General features: G+C 49.7%; 1 protein-coding gene and 1 long non-coding RNA gene across 2 annotated transcripts; one reads left to right on the forward strand and one right to left on the reverse strand.

Moving 5' to 3' along the window:
- Positions 1 to 1,378: 1,378 nt before the first annotated feature.
- On the reverse strand, positions 1,379 to 8,124 carry LOC123333311. Its single transcript, XR_006550609.2, has 3 exons — positions 4,180 to 8,124; positions 2,465 to 2,480; positions 1,379 to 2,166 (listed from the first exon to the last, which is right to left on the reverse strand). It is a non-coding gene; the product is annotated as an uncharacterized LOC123333311 (long non-coding RNA).
- An 805-nt stretch (positions 8,125 to 8,929) lies between these two features.
- KRT18 (keratin 18) lies at positions 8,930 to 12,679 on the forward strand. Its single transcript, XM_006046606.4, has 7 exons — positions 8,930 to 9,549; positions 10,331 to 10,413; positions 10,698 to 10,854; positions 11,397 to 11,561; positions 11,664 to 11,789; positions 11,976 to 12,199; positions 12,493 to 12,679. Exons 1-7 carry the CDS (start codon positions 9,136 to 9,138, stop codon positions 12,611 to 12,613), a joined length of 1,290 nt encoding a protein of 429 aa, XP_006046668.1. The 5' UTR covers positions 8,930 to 9,135; the 3' UTR covers positions 12,614 to 12,679.
- Positions 12,680 to 13,995: the final 1,316 nt, after the last annotated feature.

Here is a 13,995-nt window from a genome sequence, read left to right on the forward strand (position 1 = left end):
CCAGGAGAAATGAAAACATAAATCCACATTGGGAGCTGTACACAGATATTTATAACAGCTTTATTCATAACTATTAAAAACTCAAGACAACTCAAATATCCATGTACTGGTGAATGAATAAACAAGTTATGTACTTCCACAAAATGGAATACTACACAGCAATATTTCCTGGTGGCTCAGTGGTAAAGATTCTGCCTGACAATGCAGGAGACACGGGTTCAATCCCTGGGTCGGGAAGATCTCCTGGAGTAGGATACGGCAACCCACTCCAGTATTCTTGCCTAGAACATCCCATGGACAGAGAAGCCTGGTGGGCTAAGTCCACGGGGTCGCAAAAAGAATCAGACAAACTTTATCAACTAAACAACAAATAAGCAATAAAAAGGAACAAGCTGCTGATACACACAATAACATTGATGAAACACACAAAAGCATCATGCTAAGAGACAAACGGCTACATATTGTGTGATTCAATTTACATGGCATTCTGAAAAAGGAAAAATGATAGGAGCAGATGGATGGTTGCTGGAGTTGGGGGTGGGTGAGGGAGATTGACTATGAAAGAGTACAATGGGACTTTTTGAGGTGATTAAAAGTTTTATATCTTGATTTATGGTGGCAGATCTATAACTGTATTATTTGTCAAAACCCATCGAACTGTATCCCTAAAAGAGTGAACATTATTGTATGCAGATTGTACCTCAATAAATCTGAATTTTTCAATTTATTTATTTTCTAATTGAAGGATAATTGCTCTACAGAATTCCATTGTTTCCTGTGAAACCTCAAAATGAATCAGCCATATGTATACATATAATCCCCTCCCTTTTGAACTCCCTCCCATCTCCCTCCCCATTCCACCTCTCTATGTTGATACAGAGCCCCTGTTTGAGTTTCTTAGCTGTACAGCAAATTCCCCATTGGCTATCTATTTTACATATGGTAATGTAAGTTTCCATGTTACTCTTTCCATACAACTCCCCTCTCCTTCCCTCTCCCCATGTCCATAAGTCTATTCTCTATGTCTATTTCTCCATTGCTGCCCTATAAATAAACTCTTCAGTACCATTTTTCTAGATTCCATATATATGCATTAGAATATGATATTTATCTTTCTCTTTCTGACTCACTTCACTCTGTACAATAGGTTCTAGGTTCATCCACCTCATTAGAACTCACTCAAATGCGTTCCTTTTTATGCTGAGTAATATTCCACTGTGTATATGTGCCACAACTTCCTTATCCATTCATCTATCGATGGACATCTAGGTTGCTTCCATGTTCTAGCTGTTGTAAATAGTGCCACAATGAACAGTGGGATACATGTGTCTTTTTCAATTTTGGTTTCCTCAGGGTATATGCCTAGGAGTAGGATTGCTGGGTCATATGGTGGTTTTATTCCTGAATTTTTTTAAAAAAAGAAAGAGGGGAAAAAAAAAAAAAACAGATGCCTTACATCTAATAGCTTTAAGATTTCTTTCGGAATTCCAGTGTTTAGGATGTCATGCTTTCACTGTCGAGGGCATGGCTTCAAAGATCCTACAAGCTTCCAGGTGAGGCCAAAAATAAAAAGGTAAAAACATGAAAAAAGATTTATTGGAAATCAATCAGCTACAATACCCAGTGATGTTCAGGAGATACAGATCTGAAACTCAGAGGAGGGGACTCTGTTGGATACTGTAACCGGTCTCAGTGCCGGATGTTTTACCTGGAAAGAATTCTCCTGACCCCCTCGTTTCTCTAGCAAGTTCCTGCTCATTTTTTGAAGTTCGGCGCATTCCCTCCTACATGAGGTTCTCCATGATCCCAATCCTTCAACACATAAAATGTGACCTCTGTAAGAGCAACAACCTTATCTGACTTTTCTTCGCTGTACCCCCAAAGCCTAGAACATGGCTGGCACAAAACAGTTGCCTTATAAATTGTTAATGAATGGATGAATTATTCCATCTTCTGATAGTACTTTAGGACATTTCATAGCACCTATCATACAGTTATCTGTCCCCTTTAATAGTCTTCTCCTTGATTATTGCTGTTAATTCTTATTTATCTCTATATCCCCAGCTCACTGTGGAACTGAACCAAACTGAGAGACTTGAACCTCTGTGCTGATAATTCTTCCAGGAGAAGGAGGCAGGGGAGCACCTGTGATGCTCCAGGCCCTACCTGCTGCTGCTGCTGCTGCTGCTGCTAAGTCGCTTCAGTCGTGCCCGACTCTGGGAGACCGCATAGACTGCAGCCCACCAGGCTCCCCCGTCCCTGGGATTCTCCAGGCAAGAACACTGGAGTGGGTTGCCATTTCCTTCTCCAATGCATGAAAGTGAAAAGTGAAAGTGAAGTCACTCAGTCATGTCCGACTCTTAGCGACCCCACGGACGGCAGCCCACCAGGCTCCTCCGTCCATGGGATTTTCCAGGCATGAGTACTGGAGTGGGGTGCCATTGCCTTCTCTGCCAGGCCCTACCAGGCTGGTTTAATTCCTGCAACACCAGATGAGGAAACTGTTAGACAGAGAAGTTCACTGGCTTGGGCACTGACGTGAACGACATCACTCAGCAGGCAAACAACAGAACTAGAACATTAGATCTGTTTGACTCTAAAATGTATGCTTTTTTCTCTATCCTTTCTTTTCCTTAAGATGCTTAACTCGGTGATTTTCAGCACCTTCGGCCACGCTAGAACGATATCATCTGCTCTGACCTCAAACCCTGACAGTCCCCTCTCTGACATGCCACATCGCACACTCCCTTGTTTTCTAGACAGCTGCTGCCATCCGTCATGTCAGCTCCCAAGCCCTAAACTCCTTTTCATCTGAGGTCTTCTTTGCCTTAGCTTTCCCACTCAACCCCCCCCAAGAGTCCATTTCAACAATGTGGTCAGCCTAGATTCCCTTGCTTCTGAGTTTCCACCACTCCCTCCCTCTTTCAGCAAGATATTCCCTGAGGATACAGATTCTTTTGTGGCTGACCTCATCATAGCCATGTTATGTGACCTTCACTGGGATTTCAAAACCATTCACATAACCTAGTGTTACCACATGCATGTAGACATAGACTCCTTTCGTCTGTCCTGCTCTTCACATTGGGGGGAGGCAGAAACACGTAGAGGTTACATAAGGCAAACCCCAGGCCTGCCACCTGCTAGGACTAGCACTCTTCAGGGTCCAGCTGAAATGTCACTTCCTCCAGCCTCAGGCGCAGCACCAACCTCACTCCATTGTTATCGCTTGTTTAATCGTTGATCAGCCTGGCTAAAGAGTACCAAGTACCATCCTAAGGACACTTTTCATCAACCTTGCTACCTACACCAAGATATCACCCCATTTTCTCCTTTCCATCCCTGACAAACTTAGTTGAACCCAGTCATTGCATTGCAGGCAGATTCTGTATTGTTTAAAGATACACATGCAGGAGGCTTCCCTGGTGGCTCAGTGGTAAAGCATCTGCCTGCCAATGCAGGGGACACAGGTTCAATCCCCGGTCGGGGAAGATTCCACATACTGCTGGACATCTAAGCCTATGTGCCACAACTACTGAGCCCGTGCTCTGCAACAAAAAAGCCACTGCAATGAGAAGCCCACGAATTGCAACTAGAGAAAGCCCATGCAGCAAGGAAGACCCAGCCCAGCCAACAATGAATAAAACTATTTTAAAAAAAGATATACACACGGAGCTTCCCTGGTGGCTCAGATGGTAACGAATCTGTCTGCAATGCAGGAGACCCGGCTTGGATCCCTGGGTTGGGAATATCTCCAGGAGAAAGAAATGGCAACCCACTCACTCCAGTATTCTCGCCTAGGAAGTCCCATTGACAGAGGAGCCTGGAGGGCTACAGTCTATGGGATCCATGGGGTCACAAAAGAGTTGGACATGACTTAGAGACTAAACAGCTAAACAAACAAAATCTACACACATACATATTATATATATATATATATATATATACACACACAAAAAGTTTGTATATACATACATATATGTGTTCATGTATATACAAACGTTTCTTTTGGCAATGCCACTCAACCACTCAGTCCAGGATTTTAGCTCCCCGACTAGGAATTGAACCTGGACCCCAGCAGTGGAAGCTCAAAGTCCTAACCCTTGGACTACCAGGGAATTACCCCAAACTTCTTAAAAAGAAAAGTTTACGTTCTGCTTCCACTCAGCACTAACCACTTACACCTTGTCCTTTCAGCACATGGCTTTGGTCTCCATCGCTTTATCGGAAGTGCTGTGCTTGTCCTCAGCCCCCTTGATCTCTGTGTGTGTCTGCCCCTCCTTGAAATTCCTTCTTTTTGGCTTTCATGACAGGCCTCTCCCCTGGTCTCTTTTGGGAGCGGACAGGCGTCTGGATCTCCTCTCCTTTCTCCTCTCTTTTTCCTCTGTCTCTTCCTCCTCTTCTTGCCTTGGGTCCCTTTGTGCAGACTCTGCCCACTTTTTTTGTCTGATCTTTTATCACAGGCCAGCTCATCCACACCAGGGTTTTCCCCAAATCCCCAAGGGGGGTGGCTTCAGACAGGGCTACCACATCTGCCTGTGCAAGTCAGTCATTGCACAAGGGCACCAGGCCAAAGAGACAAGGAGGCTGACTTCCTCCAGTTTGTGCAAAGGCCCTGAGGGCTAGCCTTGGCCCCACAAGCTGCATTCCATATCCTATGCCTCACTCAAGCTGTAGCGCTGCTTGTCTAGCTGCCAGTTTCCCCAGACATTGCTGGTAGGTCTGCCAGGTTCAAAGCCAAAGCGAGAGAGGCTGATAGAGATGTGGACGTTGATGGGACGGGTTTGAAATGGGTTCTCAGACACTCTACTTTTCCATTTCATCCCTTTTCCATAGACTCAGTTTTAGTCACCCTGCTCCGTGCTCAAGATGAAAGTAAAAGAAATAGTGATGAGCAGGGAGCAGAAGGCTAGAAGGTAGTGAGAGTGAAATAAAGGGTCTGGGAAGAAAAGGAATAAATGCGGGCAAACCGGAAAAGAAAGGAAACTGACTAGCTTATTCTGCTGTCAAAGCTCTTCCAGGCAGACTGTCACATTTGATCCTCATGAAAACTCTAGTTGTAGATATAACTACTATCCTTATTCTACAACTGAGGAGACCAAGGCAGGTAAATTTGCCCAAGCTCACCCAGCCAGCAGTGGAACCCTGAACCCAGGTCTTTGGACACCACACTCATTCTATGCCCCACCCACCTCTTGGCAGACTGAAAAGAGGTGATGGGCTGGGGGATGGCAGTGAGGTACCTGGAGTGACCAGGAGCACCAGGGTCAGAAGCAGGGAAGGGGAAGAGGTTATAAGAACAGGAGCGGCCACCCCTGCCCTGGTAGGCGAGAGCTGCCTTTGTCAGAGGAGACCGCAGGGGACCCCAGGGAGCTGAGGGGACTCCGGAAGGGCCTGATTTCTCTGAGCTTTATCACTGGAGATTCCTGGACCGCTACATGCTTCTCAGGGCTGACCTTTATCCCTGGAAAATAAGCCAGGATACAAATCCAACTGAAGCAATGATATAAAAGTACCAGAACCTTCTTTGATCTTCCGAACCCTAGGGACAGGGCCTGGACAGAACCCTCAGAAGCCCTCTGCTACTGACACTGGACAGGCAGGGCCTCCACAGCGGGCAGGGACACTTTCAAAGAAATTCCCAAAAGTCATGAGGGATTCTCATGGGTTCCTGCTCCCAACCCAGTTGCCATCCCCATCATCCCACCAGCCTCCACAGCCTACCTAACCACATTTCCTGACCACCCCTCCCCCCCCCACCAACCGCCTCTCCTAGAACATCCTTTTCATTAATGGTTTGAATCAAAGTCACTTACGGAGCTTCCCTTACATGCCAGGAATTCTCACGCAGCCCCAGACTCTTTTCCCTCGGGTTTCACTCCCGCCCCCTCCCCTGTCCTCTTCCTCTCAGGCTTTGCCCCTGACTCAGGACCCCTTGCAGTCCTCCTGTGGGCAGCCTGCAAGCCAGGCCCTCCACTGAGGGGAGCTGAAGGGAGCCTCCCAGGCCAACTGCTCACCCACCTCACTGCCCCCTACTGTCCCTGAAAGGACCTCTCACTGCCTGTAACACACACACTTTTGGAAATCCTGTCTGGAGTCATTCTCTATCCTTCAGTTGTTGGAGAAGATGAGGAGAATCAGACACGTGCCCAATCCTCATCCCACCCCATAACTCCCCGCTATAGACCCCCACCCTCACATTTCAGTTCCTTTTCTAAACAACCTCCTCCTCAGGGTTGGGTACAAAATTTATAGCCTAAATGATAAAGCAAAGCCTAAGGAGCTCCAGGCCCTCATGATCCCCCAATCCCTTAATCCCCCCCACTATCTAGTTCTCCCAGGGCTGTGGCTCCCGCCCTCCCTGGGAGAGTGCCAGGAGGGGGAGGAAAGAGCTGACCCCTCCTTATCAGGGTCATCTCAGAATTTACTCAGGAATTAAACCTGTCTCTCAGGTTCCCAGCTCCCCAGCGACCCCTCAGCAGGACACCGGGTCCCAGGGCAGGATGGGGGTGGGGACCATTTCCCCTCCTTCAGGACCCCCACCTCAGCCAAGTCTCTTTACTCAGCTAGCCTTCTCTTCAATGTCTTTGTTCTGGCCTCTCTCAGCAGGGCCCCTCCTGCTCCCCCTTCACCCGGGACTGGCCTCACAATCACCCATCCCCCTTCCCACCTGGCCTCCCACCCCCAACTCAGAGCCTCAGTTCTGGGAACAAGGGTGCTCAAAAATGCCCCCTCCCCAGCTCTCCCAGAGACACTCAGATAAAAGTGAAAAGGCTCTGAACCACAGAGCAATCTAGATGTGGTGGAAAAGGGCAGGCTGGTGCTGGAAACCTGAGGTCGGTATCTGCCCCACTGCTGCAAGAGGTCAGGAATGTGGTCACTAACATCAGCTACGGGAGATAAGACCCAGCTGGCAGTGCTCCTCCACCACCCCCAGACAGCGCCTCCCTCCCCAGGCCCCAAAATGTCCCAGGCTGTTGGAGTCAGGCAGCAGTCAGAGAATGATCTGGAAAGAGCTTAGATAAGAATCCTTAGATCTGGACCTGATCCCCATTGGAATTCAAAGTCCCCCAGGGGTCTTAAGTGACTTAGAAAGAGTCCTTATATCCTGGAGACATCTGCCCTTCTGGAGATTTACCCGATAGTAAGTAAACAGCATTTGTTCAGTGACTAAGTGAGTGATAATTAAATAAGTGAGTGATAATTAACATAAATATCCACTGCCATCCCAGGAGATAGACTGGTCACGCTTGCTTTCTTCTCCTTTTACAAGAGAAGAAACTGAAGTGCCTAGTCAAGTGACTTCCCCAAGGTCACACAGCTGGCAACGTACCCAAATTGGCTGACTTCAAGTTAAGCAAAAACAGCAAAGGCAATACATCATATATGTAATCTCTACCCCTTATTGTGCAATTCTGCACAACAAGACAATTCTGGAACCTCGTGGGAGAATGTGAAGGTGAAAGCAGGAGAAACCCCTTTGACTGGCTGGGACTTCTAAGCTCCCAGAAATCTTCCAGGCAAACCTAGTGGTCATTCATTTGTATGCAAATTTGCATTTCATTTGCCTCTTGGCCTTCAGCAGACCCTAACCCTCCCCTGGCCATTTCCTACTCTGACCTCCCCTAGCCAGCTCCTGCTGGGTGCGGGGGCACTGAGTAGGGGCCTCTCCCCAACAGAGGATGCCAGGACTGGGATGATCCAGGGTCAAGTCCCTCATTTGACCTGTGCCTGCCTCGTCCACTGACCTAATTATTCCTGGGACCCCTTCTCTTCCCAGGCCTCCTTTCCTGTCTGCCCCCTTCTCTTCAGTTTAGCTGGCAGCTCGATAAGAATCGATAGGTCCACTCCGGAGCAAAGAGTACAGACAGGCGTGTAATGTCAGGCCCTGCCAGCCAAACGAGCTGCCGGTGGTGACAGACTTGAAGGCCCAGTATCGCAGGATTCCTCCAGCTCATTCAGTAGGGGGTCACCATCCAGGTTCTGAGGTGAAGGGGAAAGGGGTACTTCCCTACCTCCATCGTCTCACCCATGTCCTGACATAAGCTTCCTGGAGGAGGCAGCCCCCTGGAGACAGGCATGGGATTCAGAGAGCCTTTGGAGGAGAAGCAGGAGGCCTGCAGAAAAGTCCTGGTAAGAGGGGAGAGAGAGCTGGCCACCAGGGCTGAGTCTCAGCTAGAATGTTTCTCCTCTCAGACAGTCTCCATGAGGGATTACTGGTCTTTTCTCCCTGCTGCTGTCCAGGCAATTAGAACAGGGCCTGACACACAGTAGGTGCCTAACAAATATTTGTTGAACTGTGAGTGCTCAGAAATTGTTTACCCAAGGGTGTGGGTAAGGCTGATACACAGGTGTGTTGAAGTGAGGACTCCAGCTGAGACCACAAAGCCCTCCCAAGTAGACCAGACCTCCATGGGAGTGAGCTGAGGCACAGGGGAGGGGAGGTTCAGGGTGAGTTTTCGGGAGTCAAAGTAACTGGTGAGTGAGTGTGTCTGTGGGCAGTGACAGCACAGGTCTGAGTGTGTGCTAGGGAACAACGGGCAGGAGGGGCGAGAGTAAAACAGCGGGACTTGAGGCTCAGGATGGCGTCTCTCTTCCTCTCTGCCACCCCCCAGCTTTTCTTCCCCAAGACTCCTGGGGCTTTGGGATTTCCCCCGAGACGCCCCTTGCAGGCGAGAACTTGGCCTGCAGGCTGAGGACAGGACACACACAACTCGACACTCATCCCCCAAATTCTCTACGAGGCCAGTACCTCCCTCCACCTGGGAAAGGGGGGTACAATAACGTCATTTCCTGCCCTGAAATTCCAGCTGCCAGAGTCAACTTCACCTTCTGCCCTTGGCTGGCCCGGTCCCACTCACTCACCCCCTCCCTGGGGGGTGGAGGGAGGCCTTGGTGGGGCGGTGCAGAGGGGGCGGGGAAAGGCCGGGAGGGTGAGGAACCAAGGGCGCCAAGTCCCCGCGGTCCCACCTGTGACCCAGGCTTCCGCGGCGACTCTGATAGCGGGGGCGGGGCTCGCCGGTCCGGACCCCAACCCCGCCCCCATCCCTGGGAGCTATAACTTGAGTTGCGGACCTCACACACTCCACGACCCAGCACCTGAGTCCTGGCCTCGCTCTTTCCTCGCGAACAAGCATCATGAGCTTCAGCACCCAATCCACCTTCTCCAACTACCGGTCCCTGGGCTCCGTGCAGTCGTCGGGCCACCGGGTCCGACCGGTCAGCAGCGCGGCCAGCGTCTATGCAGGCGCCGGGGGCTCGGGCTCCCGGATCTCCGTGTCCCGCACCACCAGCGTCCGGGGCGGCTGGGGGTCCGGGAACCTGGGCGCCGGGATGGCCGGGGGTTTGGTGGGTGTAGGGGGCATCCAGGGCGAGAAGGAGACCATGCAAGACCTGAATGACCGCCTGGCCTCCTACCTGGAGAAGGTGAGGAGCCTGGAGGCAGATAACCGGAGACTGGAGAGCAAAATCCGGGAACACTTGGAGAAGAAGGGACCCCAGGTCAGAGACTGGGGGCATTACCTGAAGATCATCGAGGACCTGAGGGCTCAGGTAAGTGGGCACTGCGGGAGTGGCTCCCACTCCCAACCAGTGTGACCCTCCAGTCATCCACTCCCTTCTCTCTCCTCCCCCTACCCCAAGGATAGGAATTTTAGTAGGGGGAGGTGTATGCACTCCTCTCCCCTCCCTATCTCCCGCCCCGCCCCCAACTCCACCCGGCGGGGATTAGGGATGTCCCGGATTTCCACACATACCGCCTCCCTACCCCCACTTCACGGGGACCCCAAGGGTGGGTGAAAGGGCACGGAGAGCTTCCACAGGGGAGAGTGGGAAGAGGAGGGGGAGCTTCACAGAGGAGCGGACAGCATGCAGGGAGGCGAAACAGGCCCACACAGAGGACCCAGACACTCCAGCTTCTGGAAGACAGTTGGAGGGGTTAAGCGGATGTGGCTAAGGCTGAGTCATCCTGGAGTAAACACAAGGCCTACCTGTGGGAGAGGCCAATGGGGCCTGCGCTGAGCAGGTGCACTAAAAACAGCAGGAGAGAACCTGGGAGAGGACTTTTCAGTAGCTGCTCATTTAGTAGACAGGCCAGCCAGCAGAGGTCTAGAAAGAGAGGCAGTGTGAGACTGGGAAAGGTGGAATTTGGGAGTCCGGGAAAGGAGGGAGCAGTATGAGGAGCACAAGTGGAAGGGCCTAGGTATAGGAGGAGAGCCTCTGGTTATTCCAGGGACCAGGAAGTTTTTTTCAGAGACACATAACACCCTCCACTCAGCCCACTTCATCACTTAACATCTATTCATGGAGCAACCTCTGTTTACAATATCCCCAGATTTTTGCAAATTCTGTGGACAACGCCCGCATCGTTCTGCAGATTGATAATGCCCGTCTTGCTGCTGATGACTTCAGAGTCAAGTAAGGCTGGGGGTTTAGGAAGCTGGGGTCAAGGGGATTTTGTTCAGTTGTGGGTGGAGCTGGGTGGATGAGAGTAAAGCACCATCAATTTATTCTTCATGTAACTCAGTGTGAAGAACTCTGCTCCCCAAGTGCCAGGAATGGTGTTCAGAGGCTTAGTGCTTGATTCCTGACTTCAGGTGGCTGGTGTGCAGTGGGCATGAGGCTGCTTTTAGGAGGTGGCATGGGTTGACAAGGTTTGGGACCAGAGGCGGGGCCCTTCTGATCACCTTCACTCCCCATAGGTATGAGACAGAGCTGGCCATGCGCCAGTCTGTGGAGAGTGACATACACGGGCTCCGCAAGGTCATCGATGACACCAATGTCACCCGGCTGCAGCTGGAGACTGAGATCGAGGCTCTCAAGGAGGAGCTGCTCTTCATGAAGAAGAACCATGAGGAGGCAAGCAGTGGCCCTTGGCCACCAGGGGGTCAAGACAAGTCAGGGTGGGGGAGTAGATGGAGCAAGCCACGTACAAGAAGACTTACAGGGAAGTTGAGAACTACCAGCCTAAGCACTTCTTAATTAGACTGTTGCCATGCTCAGTGGTTAACCGGAATTAGAGCATGGTGAGGTCAAAAAGACATGGGTCAGAGGATGAGATGAGGACCAAGGTGGAAACAGCTAACAGTGGAGGTGAGATGTGATAGAGGATGGTGAGGGAGGAAGGTGCAAGGAGTAGTCTGTAGATGGAGGGACAGGGTGAAGAAAGGAGAGAGAAACCACCACCTGTGAGCAACAGGCATGGGTGGTTAACAGTGGCCATTTTACCCATATGGAGTAGAAGCCCAGAATTGGCATTGCCCAGAGAGCAAAGTCAAAATTCCTCAGTTCTGTTCCCCAACTGATCCTGTAGGACTCCTGGAAGAGGCAGTCACAGATAAAGAGGCTTCCTGGAGCTCTGACCCTGAAACCTTCCTCACATTTGTCCCTCTCTCTTTTAGGAAGTAAAGGGTCTACAAAACCAGATTGCCAACTCGGGGCTGACCGTGGAGTTGAATGCCCCCAAACCTCAGGACCTTAGCAAGATCATGGCAGACATCCGGGCCCAGTATGACGAGCTGGCTCAGAAGAACCGAGAGGAGCTGGACAAGTACTGGTCCCAGCAGGTACGAGAGAGTGATGGATGCCAGGCTCAGCACAGAAGCATGAGGGTGCGGGAGGGAGGCTGATGGAGAAGGAGGAACCTGAGGACCATATCTACCCTGCAGATTGAGGAGAGCACCACAGTGGTCACCTCGCAGACCGCTGAGATAGGAGCTGCTGAGATGACCCTCACGGAGCTGAGGCGCACCGTCCAGTCCCTGGAGATCGACCTGGACTCCATGAGAAATCTGGTAAGAACCCTCAGCTCCTTTCACTGGGAACAGTTGTTTCTCCCATTGCATTTCCCACTGCTCCTACCCACTAACCTAGTGCCTGGCAAATAGTAGGCACTCAACAAAGTTTCAAAGAGGGCTGAAAGCTGCAGAGTCTCTCCCTCCACTCTGTCTCACCCCACGCTCCTCCCTGTGCCCCTGCAGAAGGCCAGCTTGGAGAACAGCCTGAGGGAAGTGGAGGCCCGCTACGCCATGCAGATGGAGCAGCTCAACGGAGTCCTCCTGCACCTGGAGTCAGAGCTGGCCCAGACCCGGGCAGAGGGGCAACGCCAGACCCAGGAGTATGAGGCCCTGCTGAATGTCAAAGTCAAGCTGGAGGCTGAGATCAATACCTACCGCCGTCTGCTGGAAGATGGGGAGGATTTCAGGTGAGTGAGGCTCTCTTCCTACCCCTAGAAGCTAGGATCAAGCTACCACTTATCCCCAAGCCCCCATATGCCTGTTCATTGGCCCACTGAGCACTGGGCTGGTGCTCTGTGCATGCCCCGAGAAGAGAATTGACCAAGTGTCAGCCCTAGCTGTTCTTAAGGCACAGGTGGAATTTGGCTTAAGCAGCTAAGGGGGAATTAGGAAATAAGGCCAGGCTTATTTTTCTTCATTTTCCTTGTTTCTCTTTTCTCTTCGGGGCTGTTTATAACTGGGGCTTTGTCTTCTGTTACAGTCTTGGCGACGCTCTGGACAGCAGCAACTCCAGGCAAACCATCCAGAAGACCACCACCCTCAGGCTCGTGGATGGCAAAGTGGTGTCTGAGACATCAGACACCAAAGTTCTGAGGCACTGAGGCTGCAGAAGCAGGGTCCCCTGGGGAGCAGGAGGTCAATAAAAGTTGAGACGTTATTGCATATCATTTTGTGTCTTCTGTGTCTGTTTTCATACTGTGAGCGTACGAATGCCCTGACCTGATAGACCTGTCTATGATCAGGCAGAAATCACCTCTAGGCTCAGGGGTTTCATATGAGTGGGGGTATGGGCAGAGGAAGTATCTGGGCTCTGGGAAATAGCTTCTCAGAGACATAAGAGGGAGCTAATAGATGAGATGGGCCAAGGGCAGTGGGGAAAATTGCAATAGAATTGTGAATCTAAGGTTAAGAAAACTGGTGATCATAAAGTTCCCACCTGACAAGTGCTCTTTGGTAAAATCTGAGCCTGAGGAAGAAGTCGTGCCAAGGACAGATGCGTGTGTGAGTGTGTATGTGGGTTTCTTGTAAATAACTAATAGTTCATTGCTACTATCAAAAGTTTGCTTCGTGCTTGGTCCTCTGCCAGGCTGTTTCATGTAATGCTCACGATCAACCCAATGGAGTAGATACTATCCCATTTTCTTTTACTTCATAGAAACATTTTTTATTCTTTTTATATTCTTTTCTATTACGGCTCATTACAGGATATTGAACACAGTTCCCTCTGCTGTAGAGTAGAACCTTATGTATCCATCCTGTATATAATACTTTGCACCTAATAATTCCAAATTCCCAGTCCTCCCTCCGCCATCTCCTCCCTTGGCAACCACAAGTCTGATCTCCATGTCTGTGAGTCTTGCTGTTTTGTAGACAGGTTCATTTGTGCCATATTTTAGATTGCACATGTAAGTGATATGGTATGTGTCTTTCTCTTTCTGACTTATTTAATATGACTGCCTGGTTGCACAATTGGGTCCTTTTGATTGGAAGTGTGTCATCTAGTGAAAAAAAAAGGATGGCTAAAATTAATCATGCCTTGATTGGAATGGTAATTTATTTTTTTTAATTAAAAGTATTTTTAAAATGCACAAAATCCAAAAGGAAATAAGGAAAGTAAATTAAATATGTCCCATTCCATTCCCCACAGTTAACCACTATAAAAGTTTCTTAAACTAGACATACAAACACATTTTATTTTGTATATGTAGGATTATACTGTTTGTTCTGCACCTCGATTTCTTAAACTCTGTTTTCTTAATTTCACAGTGTATCGTGGATACCTTTCTGAATCAATATATGTAGACCTACCTTTTTTTTTTAAACCCAGATAAGTGAATTTGGAATCTCTTCTACCTTCATTTGGAACCCATATGCATATTCCATTTACTAAAAAATTGTTAGTCCAGGATCGAGGGAGGAAAAAAAAACAGAATTGCAACGATTATGCATTCTGTCACACATCCTGTTTTGGTGCCAATTTCAA

The sequence above is a fragment of the Bubalus bubalis genome, chromosome 4, assembly GCF_019923935.1.
Source record: "Bubalus bubalis isolate 160015118507 breed Murrah chromosome 4, NDDB_SH_1, whole genome shotgun sequence".
NCBI classification, from domain to species: Eukaryota; Metazoa; Chordata; class Mammalia; order Artiodactyla; family Bovidae; genus Bubalus; species Bubalus bubalis.

Bases quoted from the DNA above. Each gene is read 5' to 3' on its own strand.
- KRT18 (XM_006046606.4), top strand. From the start codon at position 9,136: ATGAGCTTCAGCACCCAATCCACCTTCTCCAACTACCGGTCCCTGGGC. The intron at 10,855-11,396 runs GCAAGCAGTGGC...TCTCTCTTTTAG, and splicing joins TGAAGAAGAACCATGAGGAG to GAAGTAAAGGGTCTACAAAA. The intron at 12,200-12,492 runs GTGAGTGAGGCT...CTTCTGTTACAG, and splicing joins GAAGATGGGGAGGATTTCAG to TCTTGGCGACGCTCTGGACA.